This window comes from Coccinella septempunctata, chromosome 1 (assembly GCF_907165205.1).
Source record: "Coccinella septempunctata chromosome 1, icCocSept1.1, whole genome shotgun sequence".
In the NCBI taxonomy this organism is placed as follows: Eukaryota; Metazoa; Arthropoda; class Insecta; order Coleoptera; family Coccinellidae; genus Coccinella; species Coccinella septempunctata.
Genome location: NC_058189.1, coordinates 19,731,117 through 19,756,077, shown reverse-complemented (window position 1 = coordinate 19,756,077; position 24,961 = coordinate 19,731,117). Strand labels below are relative to the sequence as shown.

Here is a 24,961-nt window from a genome sequence, read left to right as displayed (position 1 = left end):
CCGAACGGTTACAGCGAAGTCGATGAAATGTCGATATTTATTACTAGACGATTGCTCCGGGTATTGCATTAGGATCTAATGATAATTTTTCTGGGAGATACGATGGTTGAAAGTTGACCTTCGAAAAATTCCCAAAACCAGTTAAAAACTTAAAAACTCGTCAAAACCATACGGTTGCACGGAGCTCGATGAAATTTCGAGATTTATTACAAGATTGCTTTCCCTTTTAGAATATGTATCACATTCAGATGTACGATGATTTTTCTGGGAGATATGCGTGTCGAAAGTTGATCTCTGCCACCCAAAAACCACCTCAAAAACTTTGTTCACGCTTGTTTGTGGTCTTTCTGCAATTTTATTTTTCAATTATTATTTCGAATCCACTTGTCTTATGATGTGCGTATAATATAATATTAGTTTTCACGGCCATTCCAAGTACGCTATAAAAAAAATTTCGTACCTAGGCATGGAAACCGTTAATTCTACAAATATCTACTATTTGCTGAAACTTTTGAGGGTTTTCACTCCCAATCTCTGGAACAAAATCAATCACGCAGTAGCAAATCGTTTATTTCAATTTTTTTTTAGTTGATTTCGTTCCAGAAATGGGGAGTTAAAACCGTAAAAATTTCAAGAAATGCAGAATCCTCCCAGAATAAAATTCAATCGATATCTACTATTTGTTAATTTATCAGTATTGGCTTTTTTCTTGTATTCTTTACCTGCCTTTTGAGCCCCGCTATCTCATTGTTATTGTAATTTTTTTTCTGCTTATGAGTTATAATTTTCCTTTATTTGTTTTTTGTTTGAGAACCTTGAGCACTCGTATATAGTTGATGATACTCTTTTTATTTTCTCGCAGCATGTAGTATTGGTATTTGTGTTGTGTTGCTTGCATTTGAATAGCAGATTTTTTATACCAAATTTAAGTGACCTATCGGCTTATCTTTTGACTTATGATTTTGATGTTCTAAATTCAACTGAAACTTGGCTTTCTTGTAGCATTAATAGTGATGTTCTACAGATACCAGTTTATTCCTTTGTAAGAAATGATACAGACAGAAGGTAGGTAATAAAACTGAGTATTTGCTAACATAACATTGTCCTAATCTTGAAAATGAATCTACTATGCTTAAACAATAGGTTTGACCAAATCTTATGGTATCACAATAAACATGTGGAAAGGGTTTTATGGTAACTCTAAAATTGGTTTTTCTACCTTACTATGGACAGTAAAATCATCATTTTTATCTTTATTCAAATCATTTTCAATATTATCTTCATTATTATCATTTTCATTTAAGTGAGTTCCTTCATTATCATAATTTTCATTATTATCATTATTAATATTCTGATTCGGATTATTAGTATTATTATCATGAGCATTCAAGAGCTCTCAACATTCATCTGATTCTTCTTCAGTAACTTGATTAATCATTGACGGTAATTCGTCTTCATCTACTTCTTCATAAGTAGCTTCTTTAATCAATTTCATGAATTCTTCATAATCAATTCCATTAAAATCAATATTTTTATTATTTACTTCCTTCTTCTTTTTACTTCGAATAATATATATCATTATATTTATATTTGAATGCATAAAAATGAACTGTATCATCTTGAACATTATAGACCATTCCAATTGGTCTAAACCACACGCAATTCGTGGTAACTCTAAATATTTCTCATTATTATTTTCACATAATTTACGTAAATCTATTAACGCTTTAAAAACTTTTTCATAATAAAATTATTTTGTAATTGAATAGTAAATATTTCTATTATCTCGGTTAATAAATAAATAATAAATAAAAGCAACTTCTCCTGTTGACTTTTTTTGCGATTTAATTCATTGATTCCTTCATATTTTTGTTTAAACGTTAAAGCAAAACCTTTATTCATATGAAAATCTTTTGATACACAATGGTCTAACGCATATTTTTTAGGGGCTTTAAATAAATTACCTTCTTTTTCTTGAACATTAAAATTTTCTTTAATTTCTTTTTTATCGTAAAGTTTCAAAAATTCTTCGTAATTCAAATGATCGGTTGAGTTTAAAACAATTCTACTAAGGGCATCGGCATTATTATTTGAACCTTTTTTATATTTAATTTCATAATCATATTCTTCCAATTTAATACGCCATCTCATTAAGCGTGAATTTGGTTCCTTTGAAGAAAATGGCCAGGTCAAAGTTTTATGATCCGTGTATATCGTAAATTTTCTTCCGTATAGATAGGGTCTAAAATGCTTACATGACCAAACTATTGCGTGGAGTTCTTTTTCGATTGTACTATATCTCGTTTCTGCAGGGTTCAATGTTCTAATTGCATAAGCTATTGGTAGGTCATTCGGATGATTACCTTGAGATAAAATAATTCCAATTGCAAAACCTGATGCGTCGGTACTAAGCACAAAGGGCTCATTGAAATTCGGATAGCGCAATATAGGGTGATTCAATAAATTTCTTTTACATACTTCAAAGGCTTCAATATATTTCGGAACTATAATATTAATTTTTGCGTCTTTCTTCAAACATTCCGTTAATGGTTTTGTAATTTTCGAGAAATTAGGAATGAATTTTCTATAATAACCAACTAAGCCAAGAAATGACTTAATTTCTTTTTGTGTTCTAGGAATAGGGAAATGCATAACCGCTTTTAATTTATTTGGATTGGGTTTAATTCCTTCAGGGGTAATAATATGTCCTAAAAATTCAATTTCATTTTTGAAAAAGTGGCATTTGTCTAATTGTATTTTCAAATTATCTTTCTTCAAAGCAAAATCAAGAATAGTATGAATATCAGCTGAGTGTTGTGCGGGTGTATCAGAAAATATAATAACAACATCCATGTAAAGATAGCAAATTTTTTCAATATATTTTTTTAAAACGTCATTCATTAATCTTTGAAAAGATGCTGGGGCATTTTTTAAGCCGAAAGACATTCTTAGAAATTCATAATGACCATCTTCAACAGTGAAAGCTGTTTTTTCAATTGAATCTTCATCAACTTCTATTTGATGAAATCCGGACGCTAAATGAAGCACGGTAAAATGTTTTTTATTTCCTAATTTGTCCAATATACTTTCAATTTGAGGTAGAGGATATTTGTCATCAATTGTTTTATCGTTTGATTTTCTGTAATCAATTGCCATACGCCATTTTGTTTTACCTGATAAATCTTGTTTCTTTGGAACAATAACAACTGGAAGAGACCATGGGGAAATGCTAGTTCGAACAATCTTTTTATCTAATATGTCTTTAATTTTACTTTTTACTTCTTCGCGATGAATTTCAGGATATCTATAAATCTTACAATGGATTGTCTATTTAATTTCGGTTCTAAATGACACAGATCAATTGAAATCTCTGTTTGATTCTGACAAACTTGTTGGTAGTAAAAAGGTATTTAACAATTATCATTACAAATAATTTGATTTTTGAAATCTAAGTTAAGTCCGTATTTATTCAGGAAATCTGCACCAATTAAACCATCATAATTTTTATGAAATTTATACCAAATAAAAAATTAAAATCATTTGTTCTGAATTCTGAAAATAATGGTAATAAAACTTTTTCATCAGAAGTTTGCTTTCTTAAACAAGCAGTTAATGTAGTTGATTTTTTGAAAATGTTTTTAGGAAAATGATTGTACGCAAATTTTGGATCTAATAAACAAACTGAATATCAATTAATAATTTACACTTTGGATTTGTGAATTCAATATACGGTAATTGATTAGAGCGATTTAATCACGCCGTTCTGGCGGATTATTATTTCGATAATTAGGATTTGGTTTGAAAACATTTTGATTATCATTTTTATTATATCGATTTCCAAATACTTGCTGATTAGTCGGATGATTATATTTCACTGGACGTTGGTTTAAATGTATCGGTTGCGAAGGAAATTGTATATTTCTTTGATTATTTTGATTGAAGTGATTGAAATTATTTGCTGGACGATTGTAATTATTTGCTGGGCGATTAAAATGTGTAAAATTCATTTTTCGATTATTTTGGTTGAAACTATTAGAAAAGTTATTCTTATGAATCTGTTGAGGCTTATTTCGTCTGCTTCTATCAAATAATTCGTATTGTTCTAAGTTAGAAATATAATCTTTTGCAGCATTCACAGTATCATCAAAGCTATAGTCGTTATTCATAATTAAATGCGTTCTCAATTCGGAGGGTGAATTTGAAATAAACACTGTTTTGCAAATTTTTAGAATATTTGATTTATAAAGTAATTTTTCTGGATCAGTTATTGGATCTGCATCTATTCGATAATTAATTTGTATTTTTAAGGCAATTATGCGGTCTATAAAATTCAATGAATCTTCATGAGGCTTTTTATTTAAAAATTGTAACTGATGGATTAATACGTCTAGGTTGATAAGATCTCCAAATTTAGTATAGAGAAATTGTTTGAGAAGTTCCCAATTATTAGGAATATCGGAAGTTAATACTTCAGCACGAGCTCTATTAATTAATTTTGATTTTACAATAGCAAAGCAATAATTTTTAACGATTTGGTTCTCATTAGCGAACATCCTTAAATAATGAAATGAAAGAATATTGGGATTCTTGGACTAATTTTCTTTATTGTTCTTCAATACAATGCCGACGTTTCGAAACGACTTGTTTCTTTTTCAAGGCTAAAAATTTTTAAACACATTAAAATTTTTTATGATTTTCTGATGTGCCGCCCCGGCAGAGTGCCCGGTCCTGACGGCGGCCCTGTGTTTACAAACATAGTCACCGACGATATACAGGCTGCTACAGGAAATTATTCTATTTGTATATCGTATTGATTTTCATAGTACCTAGCGGGTGAATTGAGAAGAGATTAATTGTGGAGGTTGCAGAAAAATTATGATGGTTAGAGAGCCTTCTTCTTCTTCTTCCTCTTTCAATAGGACCAAGTCCTGTTCAATCCTGTACATTTGGCCCTCTTCTGGGATCTTCCTCCGATACTGAACTCCAACTCTCGTACGTACCACCTTTTTGGTGGTTTTCCTACAGGTCTGCGTTTGTTCGGTTTCTGATTTTTAGCCCACTTTGCCCATCTGTCTTCTGGCGTTCTTTCTACGAGATCCCTCGAGAACCGTTTTCGTGTCCTGACCCATCTCACCACATCCTGTACGCCCAATTCTGCTCTTATGTCACTTCTTATTCGGTCCCTTAGAGTGACTCCCTTGATGGTTCGCAATATTTTCATCTCTGTGGTTCTCATTATGCTTTTTGTTTTCGATGTTTCGGCTCTAGTTTCTGAGGCATACGTGAGAATAGGTCTTACACACGTTTTGTAGATTCTGGTCTTGCTCTGTGAACTCATCGCTTTGTTCCTCCACACTATATCTCTCAGATAGCCGCTGACTCTCGATGCCTTTATCGATTGTGTTCGTGCCTCTTCTAATAGGTTTCTTTCACACGATATATTTGTTTCCAGGTAATTGAATCTTGATACCTGCTGTATTATTCCACTATCGACTGCCAATTTGCATCTAATAGGATTTTTAGAGATGACCATTGATTGTGTCTTGTTGATGGAAATGCTCATATTAAATTTTTCAGCGGATATTTTCATCTTATATAATAGACATTGCACGGCATCTTCATTTCCTGCTACGACAACACCATCGTCTGCGTAAAACAACACCTTTAGGGATCGGTCACCCATTCAGTATCCTGCATTGACTCTGTTGACATCCTCTACAATTTGGTCTATTATGATGTTGAATAGAGTTGGGCTGAGACTGTCTCCCTGTCGAATACCAGCATTGATTTGAAGTACTTCAGAGAGTCCTTCCTTAGTTTTAATTCTTGTTCTGGTTCCTCTATAAAGTTCTTTAATGATTCTTTGGTACTTATAGTCTATGTTGTTTTTCTCAAGACTCCTTATTACGTCGCTTAGGCGTATCCTATCAAATGCTTTGGTGAAGTCCACAAAACAGACAGACATGGGTTTATTGAACTCTATCGACTTTTGCACTAACTGACGAACTATGAATATTGCGTCCACAGTTGATCTATTAGGCCTGAATTCTTGTTGTTCTTCGGATATTGGTATCTTAGAGAGTAATCCATATATCTATGTACCTACTACAACTACAGCTCCACACATTCTTTAACAGATATTATAGGGAACGATATCAATGTGATTTACTCAAAATATCACAACTCGAATATGCCCTCTATGGACTTCTCGAATTGTTCGATCGGCCGCATACATATTAACATTCCGATATGAATCGATAGAAAATTTTTGCAATCGTAATTCACATTCAATTCAAAATGTGATCGTCGGAAAAATCTTGTAATAACTCCTTTATTAATTGAGCGATTAATGATCTCGAACATTAATCTCAATCATTAATCGCTTTCATTAATTTAGTTTAATTGAATAACTATTTCAACACAATACCCGATTATAATATCATAGCATGAAAAGATTATCGTGATGTTCTCGAAATTCTCTAAGAAAATTGAGATTTTCGAAAACTGCTAAGAATTATCTTGAAAAAAACACCTTGTAAAATTTCAACCTTTATTTAATTTTTATCATTTAATAGGTGCATATAAGAACTAGTTGGGTTGGTTCCCACAAGTCACAATACCGTCACCCAGTTACAGGAACGTCGAAGAAATGTATTATCAGAAATCTACACATTATTTACAAATTTTCAATGTTTAATTTTATATTTAAATATAACGCCTTGCATTTTTTACATTCTCCATATCAGGAATTGTGAGACGATCAATTACCATATTCACGAAAACTGATGGTAATTTCCATTCCCACATTCTGTTCAAACTGTCTGCACATGCATTCATCAATTCCAACCTCCTTTGTCCTTTCGCATACTTGTAATGAATGTCTGGGCCATAAATTGGATATGAGCTTATTTCGAATGTCCTCATTGCTTCAGCGATATAATAGTTATCGGCGTACATTCCTACTTGTTTTATACTTCTAGTCAGAAGTTTCCAATAAGTGATGAATGTATTCTCAATTTTGATAGATTTGAGGATCTCAATTTCTTGATAACACATTTTCAAGTAAGTGCTTGCGTCCTTTCGTTCTCTCAAGATCTCCCCTAGACTTTCGTGCATTGCAGCCCCCTTTGAAACTTCCAAGGCAATAAATTTTAGGATAGTCCTGCTCATTTCGTTCAATTCTTTCGTGCTTACAATATGAGGTAAGAGAAAATGAATAGCATAGTCTGCAGTTATATCAAGATGAGCACCGTGTCTTAGAAGTAATAAAGCCATTGGCTCAACGTCTCTTTTCAAGCTTAGATACAGTGGTGTGCATCCGCGGAAATCCTTGGTCTCCAAATCAAATCCTCTTTCTAGGAAAAGCTCCACCACTTCTGCAGCCTCCTCTGTTGTTTCTTTCGACCGAGAGATTAATGTGTGCATAGGAGTATAACCCATATGGGTGGTTCTAGAATATAAAGAGTTATATTCCATACATTTCTCAATGATCTTTTTAGAGTCTTTATTATGAACACAGTGACAAGCACAATGTAGAGGAGTTCTCCCCTGCGCATCTGTAATTTTCATGTTTCCCCCATGCTCGATAAGTAAATTTATGAATTTTAACCTGTGCCAATATACAGCACGATGAAGTGGGGTTTCTTTGTATTCGTTGTTGCGTCTATTGACATCGGCCTTATTCACTGACAATATTTTTCTCGTTGTCTTGTAAAATCCTCTTTCGATAGCAATATGAAGTGCTGTATCTGTCGAGATTCCGTGTTGCATGTTGATGTCTCTAAGGTAATTCACCATCAAATTGAACATATTTTTATCTGAAAAATGAAGAAGAATATTGAAACCGTTTTTGTAAAAAATTTGCAACGCTAAATCAATTATGTAGATCTTCCGAAGAAGCTTCTATAATGAATCCATAATATACATATAGGGTATAAAAGGTACCTTTGTTATAAGGAAGGTTTGTCAATTATTTTCGCAATGTTTCGCTAGATGGATTTTCCACCCTGTATATTTCATGTCGATTTTTTATATGTCACTTGTGAAAGCCGCAATATTTGAACGATAATCGTCCATTATGCAGAAAATATCGAGAACAATCAATGATTTCGCATAAAATCAAAATTTAAAATATTCTTTCGATGTAGAAACGAACTAATTAATTACAAATGTAGAACATTATAAAAGAAAAAACAGTTGAGGTCCGCCCAGGCAAAACTGGACACTCTATGTAAGCGTATGTAACTTTGTACAGATCGTACGACTAGATGGCAAAGAATAAAACATTAAATTCTTATCATTCTCCTGAATGGAGATATGGGCCAACCCACGCTTGTTGCAAGACCATGCATTATATACAGGGTTACAATGAATTCCCAAAGAACAGTCAATTATTTCAAAATATATGGGATCAAAACATGTCCCTCATAAAAATTTTAGGTCTGTTACAAATCTACAAGTATGTAGATTTGATATTACATAGTATTTTGATATCTGTGATAAATCGATATGTACAGGCTCGCTCACAAAGTTGTGGAGATTTATGTTTTTTCAATGGAAATTCATTGGTTCCCTAAATATCATTACACTTCGTTCAGTTACCACAAACACAAAATAAATTGCTAGAAACAAGGTAACACTAAATTACAATTTATCGTAGAAATGTCTTTGCATATTTGCAACCATTTTCCTTCTTAAGATGAATAAAAACAAATAAAATTTGAGTCAACAATGAAAACGATCAATAAACATATCGATACATATAAACATAGTTTTCCTAAAAAAAAAATATAACCATCATTCTCTACAACTTAGTGAGCAACCAATTTACCAGGGATACGTAAGTTTTTAATAGTCCTTTAACTTTTATATAAGACGTTTTTTTTATAACTCCTTATATTTTGTAAATATGAATAATAAATTAAACGAATTCTTTGGTATTTTATGGGATATATAAGATATATTATAACCTATATCGAAATAATAATTTAAATGCAATTACTCACTTCCTTCTCTCAGTATCACTTCAGCCACGTTAGTTATGAATCCGTACGCTTTTATCCACTCCTCGTAATTTGCACCTTTTTTCAATAGAAATTTGATTTTTTCTTCATAATCAGATACAAGTACGGACTCCTGGTGGTAATTAATCTCAAAAGAATATAATTTCGACGTGACTAAACCCAAAGGAGTAATGTACGGGTAGCAATTTGCCTCAACTGATTCAAGCGTGCCATTAATACATGCTCCATGAAGTGGATCAGCTTCCTTGTCGTACAGAGGCATTTTTGAATTATCTGTCGTTCTCATATGTACACAAAAATATTTTACTGTTTCACGTATAAGTTCACTACACTACACTATCTTCGTCTTGTTATTTTTTTCACGAAAACTCTGCAAACCCTCTCTGTGCTCTGTCGTTCTTGAACTGAAGGAAGAGCCAAGAAGTACTTCTTATAGTCATTTCACTTGTCATCAAAATTTCTCGGAACATTCCGATTACCTACTCATTAAACAAATTTAGTTTGAATAGCCTCCTTAAGCTAGGATTACCCTCTTTGAAATTTTATGAGAGAGTAAAAGATATGATTCATTTCAAATTATCAAACTGTAATGAAATTCCAGGAAATTGGGTATTGTTGATAACATCCTACCTTTGTAGAAATTATTGCCAGGTAGTTTTCTTTCTTAAACATTTCATGTCGGCATGAAATCACCCCTTTGTGTCCTTAGCAAACGATATTATCTCAGATGCGCTCTCCTAATTCTTATTTTCAGATTTCGACCTTTCCATTTTGAAATTGAATTGTTCGGAATCATCGTTGATTTTCGAATAAGATGGAGTGAGTTAAATATTCGTCAAAACCGAACGGTTACAGCGAAGTCGATGAAATGTCGATATTTATTACTAGACGATTGCTCCGGGTATTGCATTAGGATCTAATGATAATTTTTCTGGGAGATACGATGTTTGAAAGTTGACCTTCGAAAAATTCCCAAAACCAGTTAAAAACTTAAAAACTCGTCAAAACCATACGGTTGCACGGAGCTCGATGAAATTTCGAGATTTATTACAAGATTACTTTCCCTTTTAGAATATGTATCACATTCAGATGTACGATGATTTTTCTGGGAGATATGCGTGTCGAAAGTTGATCTCTGCCACCTAAAAACCACCTCAAAAACTTTGTTCACGCTTGTTTGTGGTCTTTCTGCAATTTTATTTTTCAATTATTATTTCGAATCCACTTGTCTTATGATGTGCGTATAATATAATATTAGTTTTCACGGCCATTCCAAGTACGCTATAAAAAAAATTTCGTACCTAGGCATGGAAACCGTTAATTCTACAAATATCTACTATTTGCTGAAACTTTTGAGGGTTTTCACTCCCAATCTCTGGAACAAAATCAATCACGCAGTAGCAAATCGTTTATTTCAATTTTTTTTTAGTTGATTTCGTTCCAGAAATGGGGAGTTAAAACCGTAAAAATTTCAAGAAATGCAGAATCCTCCCAGAATAAATTTCAATCGATATCTACTATTTGTTAATTTATCAGTATTGGCTTTTTTCTTGTATTCTTTACCTGCCTTTTGAGCCCCGCTATCTCATTGTTATTGTAATTTTTTTTCTGCTTATGAGTTATAATTTTCCTTTATTTGTTTTTTGTTTGAGAACCTTGAGCACTCGTATATAGTTGATGATACTCTTTTTATTTTCTCGCAGCATGTAGTATTGGTATTTGTGTTGTGTTGCTTGCATTTGAATAGCAGATTTTTTATACCAAATTTAAGTGACCTATCGGCTTATCTTTTGACTTATGATTTTGATGTTCTAAATTCAACTGAAACTTGGCTTTCTTGTAGCATTAATAGTGATGTTCTACAGATACCAGTTTATTCCTTTGTAAGAAATGATACAGACACAAGGTAGGTAATAAAACTGAGTATTTGCTAACATAACATTGTCCTAATCTTGAAAATGAATCTACTATGCTTAAACAATAGGTTTGACCAAATCTTATGGTATCACAATAAACATGTGGAAAGGGTTTTATGGTAACTCTAAAATTGGTTTTTCTACCTTACTATGGACAGTAAAATCATCATTTTTATCTTTATTCAAATCATTTTCAATATTATCTTCATTATTATCATTTTCATTTAAGTGAGTTCCTTCATTATCATAATTTTCATTATTATCATTATTAATATTCTGATTCGGATTATTAGTATTATTATCATGAGCATTCAAGAGCTCTCAACATTCATCTGATTCTTCTTCAGTAACTTGATTAATCATTGACGGTAATTCGTCTTCATCTACTTCTTCATAAGTAGCTTCTTTAATCAATTTCACTCTAAATATTTCTCATTATTATTTTCACATAATTTACGTAAATCTATTAACGCTTTAAAAACTTTTTCATAATAAAATTATTTTGTAATTGAATAGTAAATATTTCTATTATCTCGGTTAATAAATAAATAATAAATAAAAGCAACTTCTCCTGTTGACTTTTTTTGCGATTTAATTCATTGATTCCTTCATATTTTTGTTTAAACGTTAAAGCAAAACCTTTATTCATATGAAAATCTTTTGATACACAATGGTCTAACGCATATTTTTTAGGGGCTTTAAATAAATTACCTTCTTTTTCTTGAACATTAAAATTTTCTTTAATTTCTTTTTTATCGTAAAGTTTCAAAAATTCTTCGTAATTCAAATGATCGGTTGAGTTTAAAACAATTCTACTAAGGGCATCGGCATTATTATTTGAACCTTTTTTATATTTAATTTCATAATCATATTCTTCCAATTTAATACGCCATCTCATTAAGCGTGAATTTGGTTCCTTTGAAGAAAATGGCCATGTCAAAGTTTTATGATCCGTGTATATCGTAAATTTTCTTCCGTATAGATAGGGTCTAAAATGCTTACATGACCAAACTATTGCGTGGAGTTCTTTTTCGATTGTACTATATCTCGTTTCTGCTGGGTTCAATGTTCTAATTGCATAAGCTATTGGTAGGTCATTCGGATGATTACCTTGAGATAAAATAATTCCAATTGCAAAACCTGATGCGTCGGTACTAAGCACAAAGGGCTCATTGAAATTCGGATATCGCAATATAGGGTGATTCAATAAATTTCTTTTACATACTTCAAAGGCTTCAATATATTTCGGAACTATAATATTAATTTTTGCGTCTTTCTTCAAACATTCCGTTAATGGTTTTGTAATTTTCGAGAAATTAGGAATGAATTTTCTATAATAATCAACTAAGCCAAGAAATGACTTAATTTCTTTTTGTGTTCTAGGAATAGGGAAATGCATAACCGCTTTTAATTTATTTGGATTGGGTTTAATTTTTTCAGGGGTAATAATATGTCCTAAAATTTCAATTTCATTTTTGAAAAAGTGGCATTTGTCTAATTGTATTTTCAAATTATCTTTCTTCAAAGCAAAATCAAGAATAGTATGAATATCAGCTAAGTGTTGTGCGGGTGTATCAGAAAATATAATAACAACATCCATGTAAAGATAGCGAATTTTTTCAATATATTTTTTTAAAACGTCATTCATTAATCTTTGAAAAGATGCTGGGGCATTTTTTAAGCCGAAAGACATTCTTAGAAATTCATAATGACCATCTTCAACAGTGAAAGCTGTTTTTTCAATTGAATCTTCATCAACTTCTATTTGATGAAATCCGGACGCTAAATGAAGCACGGTAAAATGTTTTTTATTTCCTAATTTGTCCAATATACTTTCAATTTGAGGTAGAGGATATTTGTCATCAATTGTTTTATCGTTTGATTTTCTGTAATCAATTGCCATACGCCATTTTGTTTTACCTGATAAATCTTGTTTCTTTGGAACAATAACAACTGGAAAAGACCATGGGGAAATGCTAGTTCGAACAATCTTTTTATCTAATATGTCTTTAATTTTACTTTTTACTTCTTCGCGATGAATTTCAGGATATCTATAAATCTTACAATGGGTTGTCTATTTAATTTCGGTTCTAAATGACACAGATCAATTGAAATCTCTGTTTGATTCTGACAAACTTGTTGGTAGTAAAAAGGTATTTAACAATTATCATTACAAATAATTTGATTTTTGAAATCTAAGTTAAGTCCGTATTTATTCAGGAAATCTGCACCAATTAAACCATCATAATTTTTATGAAATTTATACAAAATAAAAAATAAAAATCATTTGTTCTGAATTCTGAAAATAATGGTAATAAAACTTTTTCATCAGAAGTTTGCTTTCTTAAACAAGCAGTTAATGTAGTTGATTAAACAAGCAGTTAATGTAGTTGATTTTTTGAAAATGTTTTTAGGAAAATGATTGTACGCAAATTTTGGATCTAATAAACAAACTGAATATCAATTAATAATTTACACTTTGGATTTGTGAATTCAATATACGGTAATTGATTAGAGCGATTTAATCACGCCGTTCTGGCGGATTATTATTTCGATAATTAGGATTTGGTTTGAAAACATTTTGATTATCATTTTTATTATATCGATTTCCAAATACTTGCTGATTAGTCGGATGATTATATTTCACTGGACGTTGGTTTAAATGTATCGGTTGCGAAGGAAATTGTATATTTCTTTGATTATTTTGATTGAAGTGATTGAAATTATTTGCTGGACGATTGTAATTATTTGCTGGGCGATTAAAATGTGTAAAATTCATTTTTCGATTATTTTGGTTGAAACTATTAGAAAAGTTATTCTTATGAATCTGTTGAGGCTTATTTCGTCTGCTTCTATCAAATAATTCGTATTGTTCTAAGTTAGAAATATAATCTTTTGCAGCATTCACAGTATCATCAAAGCTATAGTCGTTATTCATAATTAAATGCGTTCTCAATTCGGAGGGTGAATTTGAAATAAACACTGTTTTGCAAATTTTTAGAATATTTGATTTATAAAGTAATTTTTCTGGATCAGTTATTGGATCTGCATCTATTCGATAATTAATTTGTATTTTTAAGGCAATTATGCGGTCTATAAAATTCAATGAATCTTCATGAGGCTTTTTATTTAAAAATTGTAACTGATGGATTAATACGTCTAGGTTGATAAGATCTCCAAATTTAGTATAGAGAAATTGTTTGAGAAGTTCCCAATTATTAGGAATATCGGAAGTTAATACTTCAGCACGAGCTCTATTAATTAATTTTGATTTTACAATAGCAAAGCAATAATTTTTAACGATTTGGTTCTCATTAGCGAACATCCTTAAATAATGAAATGAAAGAATATTGGGATTCTTGGACTAATTTTCTTTATTGTTCTTCAATACAATGCCGACGTTTCGAAACGACTTGTTTCTTTTTCAAGGCTAAAAATTTTTAAACACATTAAAATTTTTTATGATTTTCTGATGTGCCGCCCCGGCAGAGTGCCCGGTCCTGACGGCGGCCCTGTGTTTACAAACATAGTCACCGACGATATACAGGCTGCTACAGGAAATTATTCTATTTGTATATCGCATTGATTTTCGTAGTACCTAGCGGGTGAATTGAGAAGAGATTAATTGTGGAGGTTGCAGAAAAATTATGATGGTTAGAGAGCCTTCTTCTTCTTCTTCCTCTTTCAATAGGACCAAGTCCTGTTCAATCCTGTACATTTGGCCCTCTTCTGGGATCTTCCTCCGATACTGAACTCCAACTCTCGTACGTACCACCTTTTTGGTGGTTTTCCTACAGGTCTGCGTTTGTTCGGTTTCTGATTTTTAGCCCACTTTGCCCATCTGTCTTCTGGCATTCTTTCTACGAGATCCCTCGAGAACCGTTTTCGTGTCCTGACCCATCTCACCACATCCTGTACGCCCAATTCTGCTCTTATGTCACTTCTTATTCGGTCCCTTAGAGTGACTCCCTTGATGGTTCGCAATATTTTCATCTCTGTGGTTCTCATTATGCTTTTTGTTTTCGATGTTTCGGCTCTAGTTTCTGAGGCATACGTGAGAATAGGTCTTACACACGTTTTGTAGATTCTGGTCTTGCTCTGTGAACTCATCGCTTTGTTCCTCCACACTATATCTCTCAGATAGCCGCTGACTCTCGATGCCTTTATCGATTGTGTTCGTGCCTCTTCTAATAGGTTTCTTTCACACGATATATTTGTTTCCAGGTAATTGAATCTTGATACCTGCTGTATTATTCCACTATCGACTGCCAATTTGCATCTAATAGGATTTTTAGAGATGACCATTGATTGTGTCTTGTTGATGGAAATGCTCATATTAAATTTTTCAGCGGATATTTTCATCTTATATAATAGACATTGCACGGCATCTTCATTTCCTGCTACGACAACACCATCGTCTGCGTAAAACAACACCTTTAGGGATCGGTCACCCATTCAGTATCCTGCATTGACTCTGTTGACATCCTCTACAATTTGGTCTATTATGATGTTGAATAGAGTTGGGCTGAGACTGTCTCCCTGTCGAATACCAGCATTGATTTGAAGTACTTCAGAGAGTCCTTCCTTAGTTTTAATTCTTGTTCTGGTTCCTCTATAAAGTTCTTTAATGATTCTTTGGTACTTATAGTCTATGTTGTTTTTCTCAAGACTCCTTATTACGTCGCTTAGGCGTATCCTATCAAATGCTTTGGTGAAGTCCACAAAACAGACAGACATGGGTTTATTGAACTCTATCGACTTTTGCACTAACTGACGAACTATGAATATTGCGTCCACAGTTGATCTATTAGGCCTGAATTCTTGTTGTTCTTCGGATATTGGTATCTTAGAGAGTAATCCATATATCTATGTACCTACTACAACTACAGCTCCACACATTCTTTAACAGATATTATAGGGAACGATATCAATGTGATTTACTCAAAATATCACAACTCGAATATGCCCTCTATGGACTTCTCGAATTGTTCGATCGGCCGCATACATATTAACATTCCGATATGAATCGATAGAAAATTTTTGCAATCGTAATTCACATTCAATTCAAAATGTGATCGTCGGAAAAATCTTGTAATAACTCCTTTATTAATTGAGCGATTAATGATCTCGAACATTAATCTCAATCATTAATCGCTTTCATTAATTTAGTTTGATTGAATAACTATTTCAACACAATACCCGATTATAATATCATAGCATGAAAAGATTATCGTGATGTTCTCGAAATTCTCTAAGAAAATTGAGATTTTCGAAAACTGCTAAGAATTATCTTGAAAAAAACACCTTGTAAAATTTCAACCTTTATTTAATTTTTATCATATAATAGGTGCATATAAGAACTAGTTGGGTTGGTTCCCACAAGTCACAATACCGTCACCCAGTTACAGGAACGTCGAAGAAATGTATTATCAGAAATCTACACATTATTTACAAATTTTCAATGTTTAATTTTATATTTAAATATAACGCCTTGCATTTTTTACATTCTCCATATCAGGAATTGTGAGACGATCAATTACCATATTCACGAAAACTGATGGTAATTTCCATTCCCACATTCTGTTCAAACTGTCTGCACATGCATTCATCAATTCCAACCTCCTTTGTCCTTTCGCATACTTGTAATGAATGTCTGGGCCATAAATTGGATATGAGCTTATTTCGAATGTCCTCATTGCTTCAGCGATATAATAGTTATCGGCGTACATTCCTACTTGTTTTATACTTCTAGTCAGAAGTTTCCAATAAGTGATGAATGTATTCTCAATTTTGATAGATTTGAGGATCTCAATTTCTTGATAACACATTTTCAAGTAAGTGCTTGCGTCCTTTCGTTCTCTCAAGATCTCCCCTAGACTTTCGTGCATTGCAGCCCCCTTTGAAACTTCCAAGGCAATAAATTTTAGGATAGTCCTGCTCATTTCGTTCAATTCTTCCGTGCTTACAATATGAGGTAAGAGAAAATGAATAGCATAGTCTGCAGTTATATCAAGATGAGCACCGTGTCTTAGAAGTAATGAAGCCATTGGCTCAACGTCTCTTTTCAAGCTTAGATACAGTGGTGTGCATCCGCGGAAATCCTTGGTCTCCAAATCAAATCCTCTTTCTAGGAAAAGCTCCACCACTTCTGCAGCCTCCTCTGTTGTTTCTTTCGACCGAGAGATTAATGTGTGCATAGGAGTATAACCCATATGGGTGGTTCTAGAATATAAAGAGTTATATTCCATACATTTATCAATGATCTTTTTAGAGTCTTTATTATGAACACAGTGACAAGCACAATGTAGAGGAGTTCTCCCCTGCGCATCTGTAATTTTCATGTTTCCCCCATGCTCGATAAGTAAATTTATGAATTTTAACCTGTGCCAATATACAGCACGATGAAGTGGGGTTTCTTTGTATTCGTTGTTGCGTCTATTGACATCGGCCTTATTCACTGACAATATTTTTCTCGTTGTCTTGTAAAATCCTCTTTCGATAGCAATATGAAGTGCTGTATCTGTCGAGATTCCGTGTTGCATGTTGATGATATTCAGTTTGTTTATTAGATCCAAAATTTGCGTACAATCATTTTCCTAAAAACATTTTCAAAAAATCAACTACATTAACTGCTTGTTTTTTTTTTGTTGGTAACTAACAATCGATACACGGTACACGTATGTTCTTGCTTGGCAAATAAATTTTGAAATTCATAAATATTAAAGTAGAGTCTATAAGAAAGATTGTGAATTATTGTTTCCAAAGTGCTATTTTGTGCTGGGCACGTAAGCAATTTTTCGATTTTCACGAAAATTAGACGATAGCTGTTTTCGTTACTTTTTTATTGTTTGTTTCCCTAGAGGTGAAAATCGCATCCTTCTTTATTGCGCACGTTAGAATCGCACCGACGATTACGCTGATTCGAGTTGATTTGTTATCCGTACTGCCTACTGACTCTTAAGCGGGGATCCACTGCGGTTGCTGTGGGAGCACACCACTATCTCGTTGCATTTCGTAAACATTGCGTTCTATGTTGAATAGTTCTCTTTCTACCTTTGTTGCATTGCCTTATTTAACCCTGGCCTCCCTTTATATGTCATAATTTAAAGTCTCCCTGATCGGCCACAGCGGAGTGAAAAGTGTGTCCTCTGTTCATTTCCTGAATTGTTTATGTTCAAAATTTTTGATCCCACTCATAGTCATTTTATATTATACCAACTAGTTTTGATAAAGATCCGATAATGCCGAACAATGAATCAGAGGAAATTACAATGAAAAAAATCTTAGAGGAAATTCGGGAAAGTAAGAAGGAGGTTAAAAATTGCATATCCGCATCTGAGGCTAGATTACTTTTAGAAATCCAGGCGTTGAAAAATAGGAGTGAAACTCTCGAAAGGGAGAATTCGGATTTAAAAAGAAGGTTGGAGAGAGCGGAACGCTGGTGCAATAAAAATAATTTTTTGATTTTTGGATTGTCGAGGGAGTCGGAGTTGACTGCTGAGTTTCTTTGCGGAGAATTAAACCGCTTATTGAATATAAGAATAGAAACATCAGAAATCAGTGACTACTTTACTCTAGGAAATAAAAAAAATAGCCCAATAAAAATAGAGTTGATATCACATCAAACAAAAAAACGCATCTTCAAACACGCGAAAAACCTGAAAGGTACATCTATATCGATTTCTAACGATTTAACACCTCAACAACGCCAGGAAAACAGAAGGCTAAGGCCATTCTTGCTGGAAGCTAGAGCGAACTCGACAGAGAAATCCTACATAAAGGGAAACAGACTGGTTGTGGGAGATAATATTTACGATTTGGAGCAGCTGGAAAATCAGAAGAAGGGAATAAGCCGAACAGCGCCCCGAGTACACCTACAACTGGAAATCCCAGTAGTGCTACAGTCTTTTTGCCCGGTCCTTCGACTTCGAAAGAAAACACCCAGGAAGTAAAATTAGCAACACCCCACGTAGCAACACAGGGAAAAAAGTATCTAAATAAAAAGAAGTCGCCAAAAGGAAATATAAGTGGCATGAGACTTCGATTGAAGTCTGCGATAGATAAGGGTGGCCAACTATAACTGATAAAAATAATTAAAGGCTTTTTTTCTGTTGTTGTTGTTTAAAAAAAAAAAAAAAAAAAATTGTACCTAATATATAAGAAAATAGCGATAGAGGGGGTTTAAGTTCAGGTATATTTGTGTCCATCATTCAGGAGGGTAAACATGGATGGTTTCATACAAAATTATCAAAATGAGGATTATGATACTATTATCATCGACAATATCAGGGACCTTGATTCAATAGATGTACATAAAGAATTCAAAATAATGCAAATGAATATTCGAAGCATGCAAGCGAATTTCAGCGAGTTGGAGTTGCTCTTACAGGGTTCAGAAGCTGATTTGGACATTATCGTGTTAACTGAGACTTTCCAATTAGAAGATCCAAAATTGTTCAGTTTAAGTGGATACCATCAGGTCTACAACGAAGGTAAATACAATAAAAATGACGGAGTTGTAGTATTTATAAAGAAAAATATTGATTTTGAACAATCGATTGTTAGACTCGGGAAAATCAAGGCACTGGAATTGGACATTCATTGTCAGGAAAAAACTTTCAAACTCACAGCTGTGTATAAATCGCCGCATTATCCCGTCGCGGAGTTCAATGAGGAATTGTTGAATTACCTGGAGAAAGAGAAAAATTGTAAAAAACACATTTTAACAGGTGATATAAACATTGATTTATTGTCACATGATTACAATATAGATGAATATAAGAATATACTTTGCTCATTTGGTTTCACATCGCTCATCAATAAATATACACGTCCAGAGAGTCGAACATGCCTGGATCATTTTTTTGTGAAAGGCATGGATCCGGAAAACCTGATTGTGAACGGCATTATCCTGCAGAACTTGATCACGGATCACTATCCAACATTTCTGTGCACTAACCTGAGGGTGAATGGAAGGATCACTGGAAAAGATCGTTCAAAACAGTATATTGATTATAGCAAATTGAAAAACTCTTTGAGGAATGAAGATTGGCAGGAAGTCTATAATTTTGATGACGCTAATAAAATAACTGAAAATTTCATGGAAATTCTGAAACGATATATAGAGGATAGTACAACCACAGTTAAAATTAAGAAAAAGGAACGGATACGAAAAGAATGGATAACTCCAGCAATATTAAATGAAATTAACAAAAAACAAAATATGTACATTAAAACAAAAAAGGATCCCGATAATGTTCAATTGAAAAATGAATATTCTAAATGTAAAAATCACATAAAGAAACTTATATATGAAGCAAAAGAGATATACTTACAGAAGTGCATAAAAAAAAATCAGAATGAATCGAAAGCTTTATGGGACTGTGTAAACAACATAACAAATACCACTAGATCAGATACAAACATAAAATATATTAAAGATAAGGATAACTCAAAAATTGAGGATGATCAAGAAATATGTGACCTCTTAAATGACTATTTCAGCAAAATCGGTGAAACCTATGCTAGTGAACTGACCCCAATTGATGACTTCAAGGAGGAAAATGTTCAAAAAGATAACTCTTTCTTTCTTTTTCCAACGGATTCAGTTGAGGTAGAAAAAACTATAAATGGTCTCAAATCCGGGAAATCGGCAGGTTACGATGGAATTCGATCGGAAACATTAAAAAACATAAAAGAAGAAATATCAAAACCTCTCACATATATAATAAATAACTGTTTCGAAAATGGCTGTTTCCCGGACGTTCTAAAGTTAGGACTAGTGAAGCCATTATATAAAGGAGGTGATAGATCTCAGATGGTCAACTACAGGCCGATTACTCTCATATCAAACATCGCCAAGATCATGGAAAAACTGATCCAAGTCCGCATGGATGCATTCATCATTAAACATCAGTTATTGTCAAAAAATCAATTTGGATTTCGCAAGGGTATGTCAACGGAGGACGCGATAAAAAAAGTAACAGATATTATATACAACAACATTGATAAAAGCATTCCTTCTTTGGCGGTCGTGATAGATTTGGCAAAAGCGTTTGACACCATAAGCCACGAGAAATTACTTGAAAAACTCGAAAATTATGGATTCCGTGGAAAGATAAACGATCTTATTCAGAGTTACTTATCTAATCGAAACCAAATTGTTACTTTAAACGGAATTTACAGCAAAAAAAGGCAACTTACCTATGGAATACCACAGGGCACTGTTCTCGGACCCATATTGTTCAATATATATATAAACGGCATACTCGAAATGAACAGTAGAGGTGAAATTATAGGTTTCGCAGATGATACCATAGTTATATACAACGATGAAACATGGGAAGATCTGAAACAGAAAGCAAAAGAGGATATGGGGATACTGACGAAATGGTTTCAGTCGAATAAACTTACCTTGAACTGCGGAAAGACAAAATTCTTAACTTTTTCGTCTAACAAATTAGGACAACCAAGATTAGGAGATCTTGAAATTAATGATAAATTGCATATCCCAGCAGCGCAATCTACCAAATATCTTGGTATTATTATTGATGAGAACCTTAAATGGGATAAACATGTGTCCTACCTAACAAGAAAACTTAGAGGTATCCTGTGTAAATTTAGGTATATAAAAAAAAGCATAAATTCAGAAACACACATGCACGTACTGTACAGCGCATTGGTACAATCACAACTTTCATATGGGATAATAGGATGGGGAGGTATTTTGGACGTTCACAAGAGAAGCTTGGATGTTCTACAAAAATGTATTTTAAAAGTAATGTATGGAAAAAAAATGACATTCCCGAGTTATAGAATATACGAAATTTCCAAGGTACTCGATATAAGACAACTATATGCTCAAAAAATCATCATAAATATCTACCAGAATAAAATATCGATCATACTGAAAGAACACAAACATAATACTAGAGCTAAGCTGGATAATTACCAAAGAATAAGAGCAGAGAAAAAAATTGGCCAACGTTGTTGTACATATATAGCATCCAGAATATACCCGATTATACCAACCATAATAAAGGAAATAAGAAACGAAAATAAGTTCAAAAAAGAAATTAAAAAATGGCTTATTGAAGGTGATCGATCCGCAATCCACAGGATTATCAATTCTAATTAAGGCTATGAAAGTAAAAAATCAAGACATGACATATACTACCCGAATATGTAAAATACCACCGATGAAGACAATCTAGACCCGATGAAGAGAAATACCACCGATAATGACATAGAAAACAATAATTATGTTTTTGGATTAGGATTAAGAGTAGATAAGATCGATTGTTTAGTTTAGTTTTATAAATTGAATTTTTAGTTGAAATAGCTGTACACAGTTAGCATGAATAACTCCACAGTTTTTTTGAGTTTATTTGTAATTTTGAACCAATAAACTTCATTATTATTATTATTATTATGTCTCTAAGGTAATTCACCATCAAATTGAACATATTTTTATCTGAAAAATGAAGAAGAATATTGAAACCGTTTTTGTAAAAAATTTGCAACGCTAAATCAATTATGTAGATCTTCCGAAGAAGCTTCTATAATGAATCCATAATATACATATAGGGTATAAAAGGTACCTTTGTTATAAGGAAGGTTTGTCAATTATTTTCGCAATGTTTCGCTAGATGGATTTTCCACCCTGTATATTTCATGTCGATTTTTTATATGTCACTTGTGAAAGCCGCAATATTTGACCGATAATCGTCTATTATGCAGAAAATATCGAGAACAATCAATGATTTCGCATAAAATCAAAATTTAAAATATTCTTTCGATGTAGAAACGAACTAATTAATTACAAATGTAGAACATTATAAAAGAAAAAACAGTTGAGGTCCGCCCAGGCAAAACTGGACACTCTATGTAAGCGTATGTAACTTTGTACAGATCGTACGACTAGATGGCAAAGAATAAAACATTAAATTCTTATCATTCTCCTGAATGGAGATATGGGCCAACCCACACTTGTTGCAAGACCATGCATTATATACAGGGTTACAATGAATTCCCAAAGAACAGTCAATTATTTCAAAATATATGGGATCAAAACATGTCCCTCATAAAAATTTTAGGTCTGTTACAAATCTACAAGTATGTAGATTTGATATTACATAGTATTTTGATATCTGTGATAAATCGATATGTACAGGCTCGCTCACAAAGTTGTGGAGATTTATGTTTTTTCAATGGAAATTCATTGGTTCCCTAAATATCATTACACTTCGTTCAGTTACCACAAACACAAAATAAATTGCTAGAAACAAGGTAACACTAAATTACAATTTATCGTAGAAATGTCTTTGCATATTTGCAACCATTTTCCTTCTTAAGATGAATAAAAACAAATAAAATTTGAGTCAACAATGAAAACGATCAATATACATATCGATACATATAAACATAGTTTTCCTAAAAAAAAAAATATAACCATCATTCTCTACAACTTAGTGAGCAACCAATTTACCAGGGATACGTAAGTTTTTAATAGTCCTTTAACTTTTATATAAGACGTTTTTTTTATAACTCCTTATATTTTGTAAATATGAATAATAAATTAAACGAATTCTTTGGTATTTTATGGGATATATAAGATATATTATAACCTATATCGAAATAATAATTTAAATGCAATTACTCACTTCCTTCTCTCAGTATCACTTCAGCCACGTTAGTTATGAATCCGTACGCTTTTATCCACTCCTAGTAATTTGCACCTTTTTTCAATAGAAATTTGATTTTTTCTTCATAATCAGATACAAGTACGGACTCCTGGTGGTAATTAATCTCAAAAGAATATAATTTCGACGTGACTAAACCCAAAGGAGTAATGTACGGGTAGCAATTTGCCTCACAGTCAACAGGAAATTTTTTGAAACCACCATTTTCTTAACTGATTCAAGCGTGCCATTAATACATGCTTCATGAAGTGGATCAGCTTCCTTGTCGTACAGAGGCATTTTTGAATTATCTGTCGTTCTCATATGTACACAAAAATATTTTACTGTTTCACGTATAAGTTCACTACACTACACTATCTTCGTCTTGTTGTTTTTTTCACGAAAACTCTGCAAACCCTCTCTGTGCTCTGTCGTTCTTGAACTGAAGGAAGAGCCAAGAAGTACTTCTTATAGTCATTTCACTTGTCATCAAAATTTCTCGGAACATTCCGATTACCTACTCATTAAACAAATTTAGTTTGAATAGCCTCCTTAAGCTAGGATTACCCTCTTTGAAATTTTATGAGAGAGTAAAAGATATGATTCATTTCAAATTATCAAACTGTAATGAAATTCCAGGAAATTGGGTATTGTTGATAACATCCTACCTTTGTAGAAATTATTGCCAGGTAGTTTTCTTTCTTAAACATTTCATGTCGGCATGAAATCACCCCTTTGTGTCCTTAGCAAACGATATTATCTCAGATGCGCTCTCCTAATTCTTATTTTCAGATTTCGACCTTTCCATTTTGAAATTGAATTGTTCGGAATCATCGTTGATTTTCGAATAAGATGGAGTGAGTTAAAAATTCGTCAAAACCGAACGGTTACAGCGAAGTCGATGAAATGTCGATATTTATTACTAGACGATTGCTCCGGGTATTGCATTAGGATCTAATGATAATTTTTCTGGGAGATACGATGGTTGAAAGTTGACCTTCGAAAAATTCCCAAAACCAGTTAAAAACTTAAAAACTCGTCAAAACCATACGGTTGCACGGAGCTCGATGAAATTTCGAGATTTATTACAAGATTACTTTCCCTTTTTGAATATGTATCACATTCAGATGTACGATGATTTTTCTTGGAGATATGCGTGTCGAAAGTTGATCTCTGCCACCCAAAAACCACCTCAAAAACTTTGTTCACGCTTGTTTGTGGTCTTTCTGCAATTTTATTTTTCAATTATTATTTCGAATCCACTTGTCTTATGATGTGCGTATAATATAATATTAGTTTTCACGGCCATTCCAAGTACGCTATAAAAAAAATTTCGTACCTA

The 24,961-nt window shown here is 32.8% G+C and overlaps 4 protein-coding genes across 4 annotated transcripts; all 4 read right to left on the bottom strand.

Annotated features, from left to right (window-relative positions):
• Window positions 1–4,912: 4,912 nt before the first annotated feature.
• LOC123307971 lies at window positions 4,913–5,683 on the bottom strand. Its single transcript, XM_044890519.1, has one exon. It carries the CDS (start codon window positions 5,681–5,683, stop codon window positions 4,913–4,915), a length of 771 nt encoding a protein of 256 aa, XP_044746454.1.
• On the bottom strand, window positions 5,684–9,285 carry LOC123307891 (poly [ADP-ribose] polymerase tankyrase-1-like). Its single transcript, XM_044890409.1, has 3 exons — window positions 9,006–9,285; window positions 6,733–7,817; window positions 5,684–6,073 (listed from the first exon to the last, which is right to left on the bottom strand). The coding sequence occupies exons 1-3, from the start codon at window positions 9,283–9,285 to the stop codon at window positions 5,684–5,686; spliced, it is 1,755 nt and encodes a 584-aa protein (XP_044746344.1).
• A 5,338-nt stretch (window positions 9,286–14,623) lies between these two features.
• LOC123307813 lies at window positions 14,624–15,394 on the bottom strand. Its single transcript, XM_044890291.1, has one exon. It carries the CDS (start codon window positions 15,392–15,394, stop codon window positions 14,624–14,626), a length of 771 nt encoding a protein of 256 aa, XP_044746226.1.
• A 1,022-nt stretch (window positions 15,395–16,416) lies between these two features.
• LOC123307723 (poly [ADP-ribose] polymerase tankyrase-2-like) lies at window positions 16,417–17,481 on the bottom strand. Its single transcript, XM_044890179.1, has one exon. It carries the CDS (start codon window positions 17,479–17,481, stop codon window positions 16,417–16,419), a length of 1,065 nt encoding a protein of 354 aa, XP_044746114.1.
• Between the last annotated feature and the right edge of the window lie 7,480 nt (window positions 17,482–24,961).